Source organism: Miniopterus natalensis, chromosome 6, assembly GCF_054644295.1.
Source record: "Miniopterus natalensis isolate mMinNat1 chromosome 6, mMinNat1.hap1, whole genome shotgun sequence".
Lineage (NCBI taxonomy): Eukaryota > Metazoa > Chordata > Mammalia > Chiroptera > Miniopteridae > Miniopterus > Miniopterus natalensis.
This window is the reverse complement of record NC_142086.1, coordinates 49,102,721-49,120,508: the sequence shown is the minus strand read 5'-3', so window position 1 is coordinate 49,120,508 and position 17,788 is coordinate 49,102,721. Positions and strand designations below refer to the sequence as shown.

Below are 17,788 nucleotides of genomic sequence, written 5' to 3'. Positions count from 1 at the left end.
AGCTAAGGCGTGGAAAGTTTAAGTAACTGAACCAGGGTCACGGAGCTAGATTTTGAGAATAATATCTCTGACTGAACCATAAACAAGAAGCTATCATTTCTAAGATGTTTAAAAAATTAATACTCGTGGCATTGAATCATCTGTGAAATACAGTAATACTAATCTGCCAAAACAGTGTTTCTCAAGTGTAATTTTACACAAATCGTTTCTTGTAGCTGAATTTTCTTTCTTATGCACGCACGGACTAACCAAGCCCTCTAGTTGCCCGTATTAATTTTAAAAATATTTGGCCTTACCTGAAATGGTCCTGCACCCCGAAGCGACTGAAAGGCTTAGAGCTCGCCTGTGATTCTGCACTTTGCAGAGGAAAAGGGTGGTATCCCTGCATCCTCAGGATAAAGACTTCAACAGAGTAAGTCACGGAAAGGGCCCTATCTCAGAGGGCACATCCTGGGGTTTGATGACAAAGACTTTGAAACTGGAAAACCATATATAACATAAATCCTACTGTCAGAGCTGAGTGGTAAGAGCAGGAGGGAGAGAAGTTTCTCCATAAATGGCAGGATATAACTCTGTGATGCTAGAGAGGCTTAGTGACCCAGTTGGACCTGCGGAGCAGCCACACCCCTAGGTGGCCAGGCTTCCTGGGGGGCTTCCTGTTCATGCCACACTGTCCAGTTCTCTAGCCCAGTTCCCCCCTCCCCCTTGGAGGAAGAGTAAGGCTAAGACTGTTCTCAAAGGCTCCACTCAATTTCTTTCTTTTCAGAAACAGTAAGGCTGAAAACATTCTCAAGTATGTTCAACTGTGCACCACCGGGGTGGCTGAAGGGTGTTCCCATGTTCGACGTAACTTAGCAATGTCAAACCGCTTCCCAAAGCAGCTGTACCGAAGCGATGCCCCTGCATGTGTGACAGGCCCTGTGCTCCACAGCTCGGACTGCAGTTGAAATTTAAACTTAATTTTTGCAATTAAGATGAAATGATTGTCAGCGTGGTTTTAATTTTTCATTTCCCTAACAGTGAACACGAGCACCTTTTCGTATTTTAAGGGTCACTTCATCTTCTGAGAAATCTGGGTTTTCTTCTGCCTATTTGTCTATATGCAAAATACGTATGCTTACGTCAAAAAGAAAACTAAGTTATAGGCATCTTTATATGTTCTGGACACTGATTCTGTGTTGGTTATAGGTGCTACAACTACTTTCAACTAGTTTGTGGTTTGCCTCTCACCTTCTTTATGCGGTCTTTTGACATAAATCTTATGATAGGCAAAGCTATCTTTTCTAATTTGTGATTTTTGTGTCTATTAAAATAAATGCCCCTTCCCTCCCAAATCAGAAAAACATTTCCCTGTAATGCCTTATTAACCTCATAGTCTTGTCCTTCGCTTTTAGGTCTTCAATCCATCTAGAGTTGGTTTTTGTGTATGACGTGAGCCAAGCCCAGCTTTATTTTCTTCCCATTAGGATAACCAGCTGTCCTGGCCGTTTATATAAACCCCGACTTCCCTCAGCGCTGCAATGTCCGCACTGCCATGAACCAGCGTCTCATCGGCGTGTGGGTCTGTTTCTGAGCTATGTGATGATCCCCGCACCAGTACCACACTAAAATAACCTTTTAAAGTTCAAAGCCTGAAAATATACATTGGTGGGCATATAAATTAGGGCACACTTTCTGGAGCGAAAATTTAGTGGTATGAACCAAACTGAAAGTATACATATTCTTTGTCCAGCAGTTCCACTGATAAAAATGCCCTGTGGATATGCTCATTAAGATATATGCACAAAAACACTTACTGCGGGATTGTAACAGAAAAATAAACGCAAGACTAAATGACCACCAACAGGGAATGAGTGGCTTACATTATGGTACATCTGTGCAACGGGACGCCTTGCAGACTTCAAAGTGCATCAAGCTGAGCTCCAAGTGCTGACATAACTTTCTAAGACGCACTGAGTGACAGAAAGCAAGGGCGGCAGAGCACAATGGGATTCTACTTGTGTAGCATTTTAAAAAACATATTTACATGAGTATATATACATATTTTTTCTAGAATGATACACCCAAGAAACTTTAGTATTCACCTTTTGAGGGAGAAACCAGGGAATAGGTGGACTTCCTCACATACCTTTCCATGAAGTTTAAATTTTTATTAAACATGCCTATATTTAATATAATCTTTAAAAAATTTTAATGCAAAAATAAAGTGATTTAGAAAGGAAAATGGCATCGCTGAAGGAAAAAACATAAGGATAAAGGTATTAAAACATAACAGAGAAAGTCAGGCTTGAACCGTGTCAGAACAAACATTAACCTCTGGAATCATTGACTGGAGTGGCACAGAAGTGGTTCTTAAATTATTTTACCCTGGTTCAGAAGAATTTCCCCATCTGGGACATTTGCAGGTGTAGAAAAAGCACTGAAATCCAATCAGCCTTTGATGTAGCCAAATGTAGTTAAAGCCCAATAAATACTGAACTGACCGAAATTACCTTCTGAGTCATGAGCCCTAAACCACAGGGAAAGCCACTGCCAGGGACCGTGCGCTGTCTTTCAGCTCCAGTCCAGGGAAGGAGCTCCAGAGCCCAGAACAAATATTCTGGTGATGCAGTGAGTCACGCAGAGGCATATCGAGGGAAAGGCCCTTTGCCCATGAAAACGCCAGGGAGCAGACGTGATAGATTGGGAAGAAGTACTGTGGACTAATCAGTGACGTGGAGTCAAATTGTGGTGAAGCTTCTTTAGCCTGTTTCCCCAGGAAGACCTCCAGTCTGAACAGCCTCCAAGTTTTGTTCTTTGAAGACAGCAGGACATTCTGATTGTCTAAGAAGAGAAAACTGGGTACAGAGCTGCAAACAATGGAGCAAACACTATGAGTCCATCCACTGAACAAATAAACAAAGGTACTGAGAATTCTTTTGACCAATGAAGTTGATGGCTCCCAAGTTCAAGTGTTTGGAGCTGGAATCTGCTGTCCTAAGTGGCTTCTGGGTAAGTCACAGAACCCTGGCCTATGGGGTTTGGCCATTCAAAAGCAGGTGTCTGCCTGGGTGAGAGATGCTTTTCTTCCTCCACAGGGGAGACTCAGAGGCCAGGGCACAGCAGGGATCTCTGTACCTGCAGAGTAACCACAACTATGAACAGGGACAGTCTCATCCAAACTCCTAGAACTCCTTCTGCCCTTCCCTGCAATATGCACTAATAATAAAGCAACTGGCAGTGATGCGGGGGAAGAGGAAGGAGAGACGAGAACTGTGCCCACCCCAGCAGGCTGTGGGGACGTGATCATCCGCTATACAAACCACAGTGCACAGAACTTGAGCTCAAGCTGTCCGTCACACCACCCAAACCCATCAGAGCACGCCAGCCACACAGCCCACAGCGGAGGATGCACATCTGCAGAACAGGCCAGGCGACACCTACCAAGCACAAAGGCCCAACACAAACCTGCCTTCTGTGGGATTTCTACAGCCAGCAGTTAGCTCTACAACTCCTCTCTCCTTGGAGGGCTCTCTGCACCCATGGATGGCCCTTCACTTCGAGCATACCATGTCTTACATGGTATTAGCTTCTGGGTTCATCTTCCCAACCAGTAACAGACTAACTCCCTAACCTTACAATTCACCATTTCCCTCAGCTCTCCTGACACTTAACATTTGGCTCTACATTGTAGCCGACGGATAGGTTTCCGCGGATGGTCACAGACATAAATGTGGAATGCTGTATTCATTTCCTTCAAAAATCCAAAGTTAAAAAAAAACGAAATGGGAAAGCATTAAGCAGGAAAATAAATCCAGAGAGGGCAGTACTCATATACTTTAAAAGCAAACAAATGTATAAAAGAAAGAAAGAAAAAAGAAATGCTATTTCATTCATTTACATTTTTATTTTGAATAGCTTCACTGAAAAACAGATTTCATAAGGTTATTTACAGCGCTGAATGTACGATTACGAATGTGTGCCTTTTTGACACCAGGGTACCATTCTTGAGCAGCAATACAATTGTAAAAATATAAAGATGCAGTATCATTTCTGATATAAAGTCTCTTAAAAAAATTCCAAAGTCTTGGGGAATTAACAAATCATAACAGGAAGTTAACTATTTTATTAATTTAATGTGCACATAATTACCAAATTTAATACATTAAAAATATGTGTAAATACCCACAGACTGTACAAAAATTAACACCCCGTATTTTGTTAAAAGTTCCCAACCACCTCCCACCATAAATATACAAAAACCTATTCTCAGATATGTCAAAATTACATGCAAGGAATCTTAGAATGTTTTCTAAAGCTTGAATTTTGCTCTTCTTTGAATAGTGTATGTATAACTGTTTTGGAAACAGAATATATAAACACTGATATTTTACCATGCCTTTGAAACTGTGCAGCATTTTCATAAACGGAGGAAAAAAATAAATAGAGTAAAAACTGCAACAGTTTTGTTTAAATGCAAGTGCAATTTGGAAAGCTTTTGAATGCAAGGATTATAAAACTAATATAAAAAGTATTTATTTTGTTGTTGGCTTAGCCACTTTTATTCAAGCATTATTTGCAGCATTGCTTTACAGCAGTTGGTGCTAGAAGATATAAAACATAGTTACCACTATTTATATCTGAGGGAGGAAAAAAAACCAAAAACTTTAAACAACCCTGAGGGAGACACACATTAAAAATCTTGTTATTTATTTTAAAAGTTAAAAAGTTACATATCATTATTTAACAATTACTTTCCTGGACATTTCTGTCCTTAAGTATGTGCATAAATAAAATTTAAATCGTCAATATTTATTAATCTTAATACACCAAAATAATATATGTACAGATTTTAAAATTTAGGTCTGTATACACTCAAATAATTTAATGTGAAATTCAGAATCAAAATTACTATGTAATAGTGACCTACAGAGAGGACTCTATCTATGGCACTGAATAGGACCCACACCTGTATTCACAGACAGTCTTCAAATAATATTCTGGAAGCCATCAATTACAACATGAACAACCCACTTAGTCTACGTTCAAATCTAATTTCCTACAAATGCTTTTCCATCTACCTAAAAATCTTATTTCCTTTGCAAACAATATGGACAGATGAGATATAAAACCCTTATAAAATCTAAATGTTAAAAAAAGGGAGGGTGTAAAAAATATAGCTCTTTATGATCATGCTCTTAAAGATGTTAAATACAATCTGATAATTGGGTTTTTAAGCTGCTACTTAGCAATTACCTTAATTATATGCTTCAGCATTTAATCAAATAATAAGATTTACAATTCTGGGATATCACTGAAGAATAACACTTGTACATGTTGGAAATAAATGTGGAAATTATAAGCAATAAGCAATCAAAAGAATTAGTAACTATAGAAAACAGTGCTAATTCACAGCTCAAGAGGTCTAAGATGCATAGCTTCATAGAATCATTCATGGAACAATTGTTCTTATCATCTAATGTGTATTAATATCACATGATGTTTTTAATGGAAAGCTTCTATTATATTTTTTGTGAAAATCATCAGTGGCAATAGCAATGACAGTGATCCTGAGTGTAACCTACATTTCCTATAGTTACCAAACATCATTCATGTCTCTGCAACACAAAAAATGAGAACATTTGATTCTACAGTTCTGGGTAACATATGGTAAATGGTAAGTATAGATCAGGGAAATAATGACCAGCTAGACGTGAAGAGCACACGCATGCTACTGACTAAGGAAGGACACAGGGTAATGTCACATAATTTTAGTAGCTTAGTGTCCATATTACAGCAGTACTAGTTTCCTTGTTTATCATAACTGTGGGCTTTGTCAAACTGCTGGATCTTACCTATAAAGGTATTTTTAAAGTTACTTTTATTTTGTTTAGAATTTAAATGTTAACTAGGAAAAATAAAAAGGTAAAAAGTATTATCCACATTTCTTTTGGTTCAAACAATGTCTATTTTTTAACTTTATTTCCATTTTTCTTTTCTCCCAGAAAGTTTCACAACCAAAATATGTTTATTTGTAAACATCCAAAATAGGTAAGCTCTGACCTCTAGCGCCACCTAATGGCATAAAACAAACTCTCGCCAAGTTCATACTGCTTTGAAAAAAATAGCAGTGGTTCAAAACCATGCATTTTTTAAGCCTTATTATTGACAGGATGGACATAGAGCAAATCTTAAAAATTTCAAAAGGCAAAAATCTAACTCAAAAAACTCAAAGAAAAAACCCCAGCAAAAAACTATTATCCAATGTCTTTAGGAAATTAAAAAAGTAGGAAATAAAAGACATTAAAAATAACATAAAACAGGAGAAAAGGAGGTATGACGAGATGTCAGAAAGGCAGAGCCACATCTGTTACCAAGAGGAGTAGCCTCTTGTCCTGGTGAAAAAGGTCTGCGACGGTTAACTGCAGATACTGTGGACGCCAGACAACAGGGCACAGCTAACAGTGGGAGGACATCTCAGGAAGGCAGTGAGGCACCTTGCGGATCAGAAAAATAAAACCCAGGCAGTTTGTACAGAAAATATAAAACCATAAGTGGAAATTACCTGAGTTGTTCTATGAGCAACACCATAAAACCCACTCCTAACTCAGCTATCACAGGAATTGGGGGGGGGGGGGGGGGGTTACATAGAATTCTTTGAAGAGATGTTGGAATCGAATGAAAACAACAGGCTTTTTACCTATTTTCACTAGAGGCTAACACCCATTTTATTTCGCAACCATAAATTTTGGGCCTATACATAAAGGAGGGCTTTCTCTAAGGGTTGTGAAAATAAATTTAAAGGTGTAAACTAAGTCTCAAAAGCTAATGTCTAAAACCCTACCAAATACCAACTTTCTTCTATACCCTATAAAAGAGTACCACTGAGGGAACAATCCAGAAAATTGTGGAAATATAACATCCAGAGTTACTAAATCAAGACAGAGGACTTCACAGATTGATTATTAATTTACCTGGCAGGCCAATCTTTTATTTGTTTTTTGTTTTTTAAAAAAGCTCTGAAATTAGCTACTATATCAGAAGGAACACAGATTGAAACGATGCCATTCTGACACACAGGATCAGAAAGTCCTAAATTACATTCTGTTCAATACTGCTACTAGCATACCACCGAGACGATGCACTGCTATGTTATGGTGATGATTTGACATGATCCATTTTCCTTAACTAAAGCTTTAGCTTCTGTTGTTGTCTGAGGCTTTGGTGGCCATTCTGGATCAACCAGGAGCTCCTGAGCCAGATACATGTACTTTGCTTTCGGTATCTTCTTTCTACAGTCCAGGGCCCAGGACACACAGCATTTCCCCCAATAATCCACTGACTCCTAAGGAAATAAGGAAAAAAAACACGCCAGTAGATTAAAGGCTGGTTGTTTTTAACAGGTTTGTTAAAACAGAGTACATCAACAGGACAAAAATAAGAGGGAATGACTTCTGAGCACAAACAAATGAAAAAAAAATCCACGTAAAAAAGTCAGCTTTCAATTATTTAGGAACATTTTTTAAGATTAGATGTTTTAGTTATCAATGTAATTTATTTTATTTAGTTTTACATATCTATCCTCTTGCATTTGGGTTCATTTTTAAAATAACTTGCAGATCTGGATAACACAAAACATTTAATGCATTAAGAATAAACTACTTGGAAAGAGAAAAATTTTTAATATTTAATATGGAAACCCTCATATTCCATCCCAAACTATCCTTTGGTACTATTACTCCTAACAACTTAGCTACCTGGTCATTTTTGGAAGAAAGCAGTGTAAAAATATCATTACTGTTAATATTACCTTTCAAAACATAAAACATTATGAAAATATTGTTAGGTCAAAATCAGAACTTAGATCATGTTTAATGTCAATCACTTCTTTTAAAACCACACTTTCATTAATATAAAAACAATTTTATTTTATAATGATGGTTTCTCTTGGTGTTCCACCTTTAAAAAGAATTACATACAAAGCTATAAAGCAAGTACTATTTCTTAGTATTATTCCATTATAAAAGCTCTGCTGTCACTGAAACCCTTCTGATCAAGCCTGATGTTTTTAATGACTGTGACCTCAGGTAAGTAATTCTTGAAAAACAAGAAAGCAGAGTCCCTTGTTATTGTACAGATGTATAAATTCAACAGAGGCCCTCGGAATTTACCTTAACTGAAGTTTGCGATAAAGAAATGAAATAAGCGCTGGCTGGTGTGGCGCAGTTGGTTGAGCGTTGTCCCAGGCACCGAAAGGTTGCCTGTTCGATTCCCAGTCAGCCCAGGTTGGAGGCTGATCCCCAGTAGGGGGTGTGCAGGAGGCAGCGGATCGATGTTTCTCTGTCACACAGATGATATTTCTATCTTTCTCTCCCTCTCCCTTCCTCTCTCTCTAAAAATCAGTAAAAAATCTTAAAAAAAGAAATGAAATAAAACTAAATAAGCCCTACCCAGTTTGGCTCCAGTGGTTAGAGCATTGGCAGGAGGACTGAAGGGTCATGGGTTCAATTCCTGTCAAGGGCATGTACCTCAGTTGGAGGCTCGATCCCTGACCCTGGACAGGGCAGCTGTGGGAAGCAACCGATTGATGTTTCTCCCCACCCCACTCTCCCTAAGAAATCGATGGAAAAAATATCCTTGGGTGAAGACCAACAAACAACCTAAACGACCACACCAGGACCTGTAGGTACAGTCACCTCTAAATAACGGTCAACTTTTAATTATTTTGGCTTTCGCTTCTCCAAAGTAAAATTAAACCCCAGGCAGTTTTATTTTGCCATCAACACATAACCCAGGCTACAATTAGGTTTAATCTCAATGGAAGTAATCTCACAAAATGGAAGCATAAGGTAACTGAGAGGAGCGTTCTAATGTTAACATCCAAAATACCTTCACGATTAAGAAGGGCTGATTTGCTATAGCATGTCCTGAAACATGTTTCTACATTTGCCAGTGGAGAACAGCAAAATACTTTAAAATGAAAACTCTTTTAAATTTTTCCATATTTGGACTTGGTAGGTCTTCCCTTTTTTATTGAGACTACCACCAGGAACCCATTACTCGTTCCTTCTCCAAAACTGTGGTGTGGGCACGTGGCAGCACAGAGAACACTATAAATAAAAACTGAGTGTTTTTAAAGGTCTGCTTACTTTGTCAACAAAACACAGTAAGCTGCACTGCTACCAAGAATGTATAGGCAAAAACTGTGGTCACAAGTAAGGCATACTTTATAATTCTGGGGGGAGAGGAAAGGTACAGATTTGAAGACTAGCCATCTAGCTAAAATGGGAGTTATTACCATCACCTTAAAAGAATCCCAAAAGAAAATATTTTGCATTAAGGTACAGAAGAGACTAGATAAAGGATTTTTCAGGTGATCCAAATAACCGACAACTGCTTTCTAGGGTAGGCTCATACACAACAAACCTTAACATTTAATCTGAGGTAAGGGCTCACTACTTGGATCTATCTTTCTCCCATGTATTTAAAGTCTTCAATTTAGTTGCAGAAAAGATCATTGTTCCTAAATCAATCTGAAAGCTGTCACTTTTTACTTTATGGCATGTAACACTGTTAAAGGATCACAGAAAAAGGTTAATGGTGAATGGTGATTTTAAGAAAATAAAACAACAACAAAGCAGAAACATATAGGCCTTGTCTGTCCAGATGAGCCGGCAGGGTTGAAGGGCAATGCAGAGCAGGCTGAGTTAAGGAAAGTCACAGCCAAGTGGATTCAAATGGAAGACACACATACACAGCTCTAAATCCATCGTTCCCTACCTGTGGGAAGTGAGGCAAGCAATAAAATTAAAACCAATTTCACTGCAACCAGAATCACAATTGAATAGTATTCTTTTTTTTTTTTTCAAATCCTCACCCAAGGATATGTTTATTGATTTAAAAAAAATTTTTTTTTAAAGAGAGAGGAAGGGGGGGAGGGAGAAACATTGATTGGTTGCCTCTCATATAAGCCCCGACTGGGAATCGAACCCGCCACCTTTTGGTGTACGAGATGACACTCCACCAACTGAGCCACCTGGCCAGGGCCGAATAGTATTCTTTTTACATCAATGTGTATGTTTTTAAAAATCCTCATGTCCCTATTAAAAGCAAGGTACACTTGTTATTCAGAAAAATAAATTAAGTCACAAGAAACACTAGGGATACCCCCTCCACTGTAATTAGACACATATTTTGTTCCTGTGCTCTCGCCTTTCTCAAACATTATACACAAAAAATACACTATAAGCAAGCATAGGTTTGTTAGTTTACAAGCACAAACATACCATACACATCCTCCAACACAATATAATTCACTGGTAGAGAAAACAAAAGGTGTTACTGGCATGCTGGAATGAGAAATAAACCAAGGGAGAGAAGATGGCGGCAAGAGGAGAAAGGCAAGCACTGGGCAACAGGAAAGCGAAGAACGGGGGCATCACAGGACTCAGAGTGAGCACTCGGGTCTCCCCGAGCACCTGGGCACAAGTCTCTGAAGCAGGAGAACACAGGAGCCCCAGCAACTGAAGCTTTTGGTTTGCTCCTGAAAGGAAACCCCAGTTAAATAACCAAGTGTATCCCTCAGAAAAGGGAAAGAGGCTACCACAGACCAACAGAAAAACCACAAAGAACTTTCAAGAAGATCAACAGCTACAATTCTCCTGCTTCTCAGACCATTACAAACTGTTCATTCTAGAACTCCAATGCCAGTTTAGTCTTTACAGTGTCTTTTAGAAAATGTTTTCATGGGTAGCATGTAAAATATAAAGCCATGCTTGTAGGAAATGTTATAATGGTACTATGGTTTTCATAAAAGTCTTCTTCCATACCAATCCTGAATATAAAACCAATAAGGACAATCAGAATTAGCATTCTATCTCAATAAGCTCAAACAATATTCTAAGTGGCATATAGACTACAGCTAGCACTTGGATTTGCCCCCAAAAAGGAAAATGTAATCAGGCATAAATCCTCAGGCAGGACCAAAATACACGATTCTAGTTCTACATCTACCACTAAGCAGCCTCAGTTTACCAGAGGACAGGCACCAATGCTTCCCAGTAAGAGAACATGCAGTGCAGATCTTCTCCAACAGGGTAAAGCTGTACAGAAACAGATGATGAAACCCTCCACTGAAAATTTTTCATTCAGTAGAGGTCAAGGGTGAAGCTCAAAGGCATTTTTTGAAGAATACTTTTGCTTGAAAATCATTAATATATCAGTAATTTTTTAAAATTTTTTTTGGGGGTCACAGAATAAGTATTAACATCTGGGGGAAAATATTTAGCTACATAAAAGTTTTAACTTTGATTATTTGCACGTGGTTTACTTAACTTGTTTTCAATTTGATTCAGGCTACCAAACATCCTTAAGAAAAACAATCACTATGGGAAATAAATTAGTATTATGTAAAAATTCTTCCTGTATCTAAATTAGGTTCGCTGCATGAATGTTCAGTAGGCCAAGAACACAGTATCTAAAATGTCTACTATTAAGTAAAAAATTATACTTAAAAGTTTATTATGTCTTTAAAGGATAGGAGCTTTTGGTATAGAAATATAACGGAGCTGGGTCAGGATAAATCTGAATCTGGATTCCAGTTCTAACCCTGTATCCTCATCTGTGAAAACCAGGAGAGAGAAACTAAGGACATCCATATATCTGGAGGTGGTCGTAAGAATTAGAGAATTCATACAAAATGCCTCACACAGTGTCTACAATAGAACGTAGGTATTGAAAACAGTAGCTATGTCTGTCTCCATTTTGCCCTGTGATTGTCACATTAATTTACACCTGTATGGTCCCATGTATGTGAGGCAATGTGGTAGAGTGGGAAGAACACTCCTCCTAAAACCAGAAACCCTGGCTTCAACGCCCAACTCTGCCATTTCGTTAGATGCAAAACCTTGGCAAGTGGACTGAATTTTCTCTATGTATAAAATGAAATTAGAAATGCCTTAAAATTGGAAGGATCCTGGAAGTGCATAGTGCCTTGCAGGTCACCAGGTATTTCTGACATGGTTACTAGAGATTTCCAGGTGAGGTTTTTGACTTCCCAATTCAACTAAGGCCTGAAGCCTAGTCCAGGGTCTTTAGCTTTCCACCCAACTCAATGGTCTGGGTGTATATGGTAAGGAAGGAAAAGGAGAGAAAGGTTTTCTTCCCTGACATTAATACAGAAGGTTGGGAGCAGCAGTCTGAGAAGAGCGCATGGGAATCTTGGTAGAAAGTGCACAGAATGGGCAAATGTGGAACAGGAGTTTGGTGAGGGAAAACTACAGCAGCCCCAGAAGTCGTAGGTGTAGCTGGCCAGCCTTGCCTTTACTTTACTTTTCGCCTTATGGCAGAGTTTTTCAACCTGGGCACTACTGACACCTTGGACCACATCTTCTGGGTTGTCCTGTGTATTATGGTAGGATGTTTACTTAGCAGCATCCCTGGCACCTACCCAACTACATGCCAGTAGCAGCCCCACCCCACCCCTAAACTGACAACCAAATATGTCTCCAGGTACTGCCAAATGTCCCAGGGGGAAGAGAGATGCCCCTGATTGAGAACCACAGCCTTACAGTAATATGACTGATTAACTGGCTCTTGAAGGGTCACAAATACAGTGACACCATGTTACACACACAAATGTCAGAAGGCAAAAGTATATCATTCTAAGAGGTTATAAAAGCTCTTTTTAAAGCCAATAATTTAAAGAAGTGCTTTCTTAATCATGACCACAGAAAATGAAGACTAAAATTCTTTTCTAGTCAATGATCCTCAGAACTGGTAAGCACATGGGACATGCTGGAGCTACCTGCTCTAGACCACTCACTCTCTCCCTTCACTCTCCCCTAAACGCTTTAGAGGTAGGACTGCACATGAGAGACACAAACTCTTAAAAATAAGGACAGATACTTATTAACAAATGTTTAAAAAATAGAGATGTAGCAAGTGATAGAATTTTCTGCCATTTAATTTTGGTTGAAAAGTGAAGAGGGATTTCCAATTCAAATGTTTTAAAGGAGCTACTTGGGTTTTTAAAAAAATAAGTGAATGACCCAACTCAGCAATGCCAAGGAATCTTTTTGAACTCTACAAGCTTCCTTGCATGGCTCATGATGAGCAAAAGATTTAGATTCAGAAATCTTTGGTAAAAGATTGAGAATACCTCACCCACCTACACACAGATGGGTAAGAGAATGAGGGGGGAAACTTTGCACAGCCAAGTTCTCTGTACCCAAGGAGCTGTAGAGCTATATGGAATTCAATGGCATCAGTTTAAAAAATAAGACTAACCTATTCTATAAAAAACTATATGCCAATACCGTAACTAGGATATGGGCTTTAGTCATCTGATTCTCTTCTCTCTTTATCACAGAGCTTGCATATCTTTCAAATAATAGGCTATATAATGGGTCAAAAAGTAGAAAATCCTAAGCCATGGTTTATATACAAATGAGCACTGTCTGAAAATTTTTCTGAATGACGAGAGACATATGTTGAGCAAAGCCTAAAAGCTACCCATAATTAAGATACAGTAATAATAAATCAGAAATAATTGCTGAAAATTCTGACCTTTGGACTCTGATTCATTTAGAAATAATTCCCATTTCATAACTTTGTTTACATAAATCTCATTTAGCTTCTAATGGGATTCATGAAAACCAAAAACATAACATTTAAGTCAGAAAGAAATGGAAAAATTAACTCTCACCACTGAGGACAAGACCTTTACACACACATGAGATAAGGATTGGAATGGAAAAGAGACTTATGAAATTTCTGAAGTCCTGAAAAGCCTGAAACAGAGGTTTGCCATGAATTCTCTAGGACTCCTTACAGGAAATGAAATGCCAGGCGTAAGGAAAGAGTTGAAGCAACACACAACAGAACAGCACTCTGTAGAGTACACAACTGAAAGAGTCTAGATATACATGAAGAATTGAGAGCAAGTGCTGATTTCCAACCTGTGCTGGCTGTGTGGTGGTGAAGCGATACTCTCCTTGTCTGTCTCGATTGAACACAACTTTCCAAAGGACCATGTCAAGGCAGAAGCTCTGAGAGATATTCCAGTGAGTTAAGAATTAAAAATGACTAAGTCACTCTTTATAAATGTGCACATTTAAAAAGGATCACACAATGCTGAATCATCAGTGAAAAACATGATTTGACTTTTATATAGAGAATTTCTGTTAATATTGCAAAAGGGCAAAGAATAAAAACATGACTTTTATGACAAATATAAATCATCATAAAATTCTTGATAAAATGGGACCTCTAAATTTTCCACAAAACATGACTTTTATATGAATAATCAGGTCTTTCCCATATTAAAAATAATGCTTATAATCCAAAGTCTTTTTCTTAACAATGAGTTATTTCCATTCAGTATTTAAAATTAATTCTATACCTATGTGTAGCTATATCTATATATGAGTATGATTTCATCAGAGTCCAGCAAAAATAATTATTTTGCTAGTGAGCAAGAATAACAAATTACAAGGGATTGTGAAAGGATTCCCTAAAAAAAATAAAATGTTTTTTAAAAATATATTTTATCTTAAACATTTGAGTGAAAAGATGAACTTATCCTATAGAAAAAGAAAAGCTTTTAAAATATAATGTTTTGGGTGCACTTTCTATTGGTCATACAATAGCAAGAATACATTCCACTGGGCAACTTAAAAGGATCAGTATCATAATATACATGCTGCCCACTATGGTCCAAATTTAGATACCAAGTCATCTTTTAGAAAGATAACAAATTAAGCATAATTTCCAAGTCTAGAACTATTATCACTACAGTATACATTTTACAAATTACCTAATTTTAATTCAAAATCATGCCCTATGGAACCTTAACTTAAAAACCACAACTGTTATCTCTTCCCGTTTCATATACTGCTACTGTAGGACTGAATAGTAATAGTTTGGAGAACAGACAAAGTTATACTAATAAACAGCAAATGAGAACTCAGTAGCTCCTTTTATAGAAGTGGATCTAAAGGTGATCCTAACAGGAGAGTAACTCTACAATGTACAATGGATCAAAGAATACTTAAACCTTTAGAGGGAACTTAAAAGCAAATATCAAGGAGGAAGTTCCAGCAATCAATGCTGAGACTGGGTAAATTCATAACGGTCATTATTTTATATTCTCAAAAAACTCTCTTATTATTAATATTTACAACATTTCATGGAGAAAGCCCCCTTCCCTTTTCTTCCTTAAATGGGAGATTTTACTATGCATCACAGGACTTGGTGGTACCAGCCCATTCTGATTTCTTGGCCACCAGTTTATGGGCTGCCTGAGAACCAACACCCCCCCACCCCTAGCTTGGTGGTTTCTTCTTTATTGATGTGCCTCCTAACTTCCCCGGACAAGTCTGAGCACCAATCTTCTTTCTATCAGTCGCTAATTTCTGCTATCTCATTGCTTATTTTCTCCTATCTGTATGAGTGCAGCTAAGTGATATCCCTTAATATGACTACTATCAGTTAACAGAAAATGTCAGAAGAAAAGGCTAAATAAATTTAACTAAGATGAAACTGAACCTTTGTGGGCTTCCAAAATGCTACCTGTCCTCTGCCCCCATTACCATTAAATTACCAAGAATCCCAAAGCAGCAAGGTAGCTATTTGATTATCTGAAGTGCTTACCTCCATCATGATAGATACAAGGGCATTTACAAAAACAATGATGAGCATAGTTATACGCCACTGATATGGTACACACACTATCTGTAAGATAAAAATTTTTAAGTTAAAATTGTAGTATGTAGTTGATATTTATAGCATTATATCATAACTTTAAAATCAATCAAATTCCTATTATGTACCACCAAGCACCTTCACACAGAATACCTACTCAATTCTCAAAAGTGGCACAAGGGAGACATTAATTATGTCCACTGTTCAGATGATAAAACTCAAAGGGCAAATAACTTGAGGTTAAAAAATATTCAAGTGGCTGAGCTTAGTGTCAAATCCTAATCACTCAGACTCAACAGCCCTTGCTCTACTAGATCATAAATTTCGAACAAGTCCCCATTTTAAAAATAAAATCCTGTTTTTAAACAATGAGGCAGACAAATACTGATATAACAATGAAGTATTACTCAAAACACTATACTGTTATAAAGACAAGTTCATAAAAGAACTATACATATCAATTTAAGAAATATAATCTAAGTTTTTACTTTAAAATCTGTGATTAATTTATACGGCCTAAAAAAAAAAAAAAGAAAAAAATCCCATTCATGCATTCATCCTTTTAGCAAGCAAACATTCACTGAATGAGTACCTAAGATACTGTGCTAGGTGCTGTGGAGTGATATGACCTAATGTTTTAGAAAAACACCGATGACTCCAGCAAGAAGGATTTGAAGGGTGAAGACTGCTATAGTAATCCAGGGAAAAGACGATGGTAGCTTGAACTAGAGTGGTGGCATCATAATAAGAAATATGTATTTGGTCTCTGTCCCTGGTTCATGACACTTAGCTCTTAAAACTCTTGTTATTTCCTGAGTGAGGTAGATGACAGGAGTCTCTTACACAGAGCTTCTAAATCCCTTGGCATTTCCTGTGGATCAGAAATGTTTTTTGTTCTAATGAGGCTACTCTTGGTGGCTCCTGGATAGCCTCAGGATGAGAACTGGTCACCAGAAAGACTAAGCCATGATTAGAAGCCTGGACATTTCAGCTCCACTTCCTCATCATCAGGAAAGAAAAGAGGGGCTGGAGATTGAGTTAATAATTTATCATGCTTAGTGATGAAGTCTCCACTAAAAAAATCCCTTAACTAGAGGCTTTGGAGACTCCTGGGTTGGTCAACACATCATGTGCTGGGAGGGTGGTGCATCCCAGCTCCACAGGGACAGAAGCTCCTGTGCTCAGGACCCTTCCAGAAGACCTGAGTCTATGTAACTCTTCATCTGGCTGTTCATCTGTACCTTTATTATATTCTTTATAATAAACCAGTAAACATAAGTGTTTCCCTAAGTTCTTTGAGCCATTAAAGCAAATTATCAAACCTGAAAAGGGGATTGTGGGAACCAATTTATAGCTGGTTGGTCAGTACAGGTGACAACCTAGGACTTACAACTCGTGTCTGAAGTTGTGGTATAGTCTTGTGGGACTGAGCCCTTCAATTGTGGGGTCTGCACTAACTCCAGGTGGTTAGTGTCAGAACTGAATTGCAAGATACTCATTTGGTGTCCAGAGAGTTGGAGAATTGGCTGGTGTGGGAACAACTCCCACACATTTGGTGTCAGAAGTGTTGTGAGTAAAGGAAATAATAGTTTCCTTTTAGGTGACAAATGGGACTGGAGTAAAAAGAGAAACAAAGATTCAGCATAAGAAAACAGAGAAACTATCGACAGACTGGCTCTAAATGGAAATGAAATAGGCAAGGACACACATACACACTTCTGACTGGGTAAATGGTGGTACCAAGAAACGAAGACAAAGCCAAGTTGAGGAAGAAAATGATGAGCTTAGTTTAAAAATGCTGAGTGTGGGAACTGATGGGTGAACCACGCAGATAATATTCAGTATGTCAGTGGAGCTCAGTGAGATCTGAATATGACAGCTAGGCTAAGGGAATAGAGTCAGGGGTCTTCATCACATAGACAGTGACTATGGGTGAAGCCATGACTACAGGTGAGATCACCTGATGTACAGAGTAAGATCAGGGATAATTACAGAAATGTGAGGAGCACAAAACATGTACGGAGCATGTGGAGGGTTTGGAACCACAATGGAGAATGAGAAGGAGGAGTTACAGAAGTGGGGGAAACCACGAGGGAGCAAAGCATCA

The 17,788-nt window shown here is 38.1% G+C and overlaps 1 protein-coding gene across 5 annotated transcripts in view; it reads right to left on the bottom strand.

Annotated features, from left to right (window-relative positions):
* Positions 1 to 3,866: 3,866 nt before the first annotated feature.
* The window catches only part of ATP13A3 (ATPase 13A3), a 78,583-nt gene continuing 64,661 nt past the window's right edge, over positions 3,867 to 17,788 (bottom strand). For 3 of the 5 annotated variants that reach the window (XM_087818235.1, XM_087818237.1, XM_087818236.1), the window contains 3 exons: positions 15,631 to 15,711; positions 13,938 to 14,027; positions 3,867 to 7,324 (listed from right to left, as the gene is read on the bottom strand). In XM_087818235.1, the coding sequence (XP_087674361.1) occupies positions 7,127 to 7,324; positions 13,938 to 14,027; positions 15,631 to 15,711 (369 nt within the window). In that variant the 3' untranslated portion in view covers positions 3,867 to 7,126. The remainder of the gene's footprint in view (positions 7,325 to 13,937; positions 14,028 to 15,630; positions 15,712 to 17,788) is intronic. The other 2 variants (XM_087818238.1, XM_087818239.1) reach the window with 2 other exon arrangements.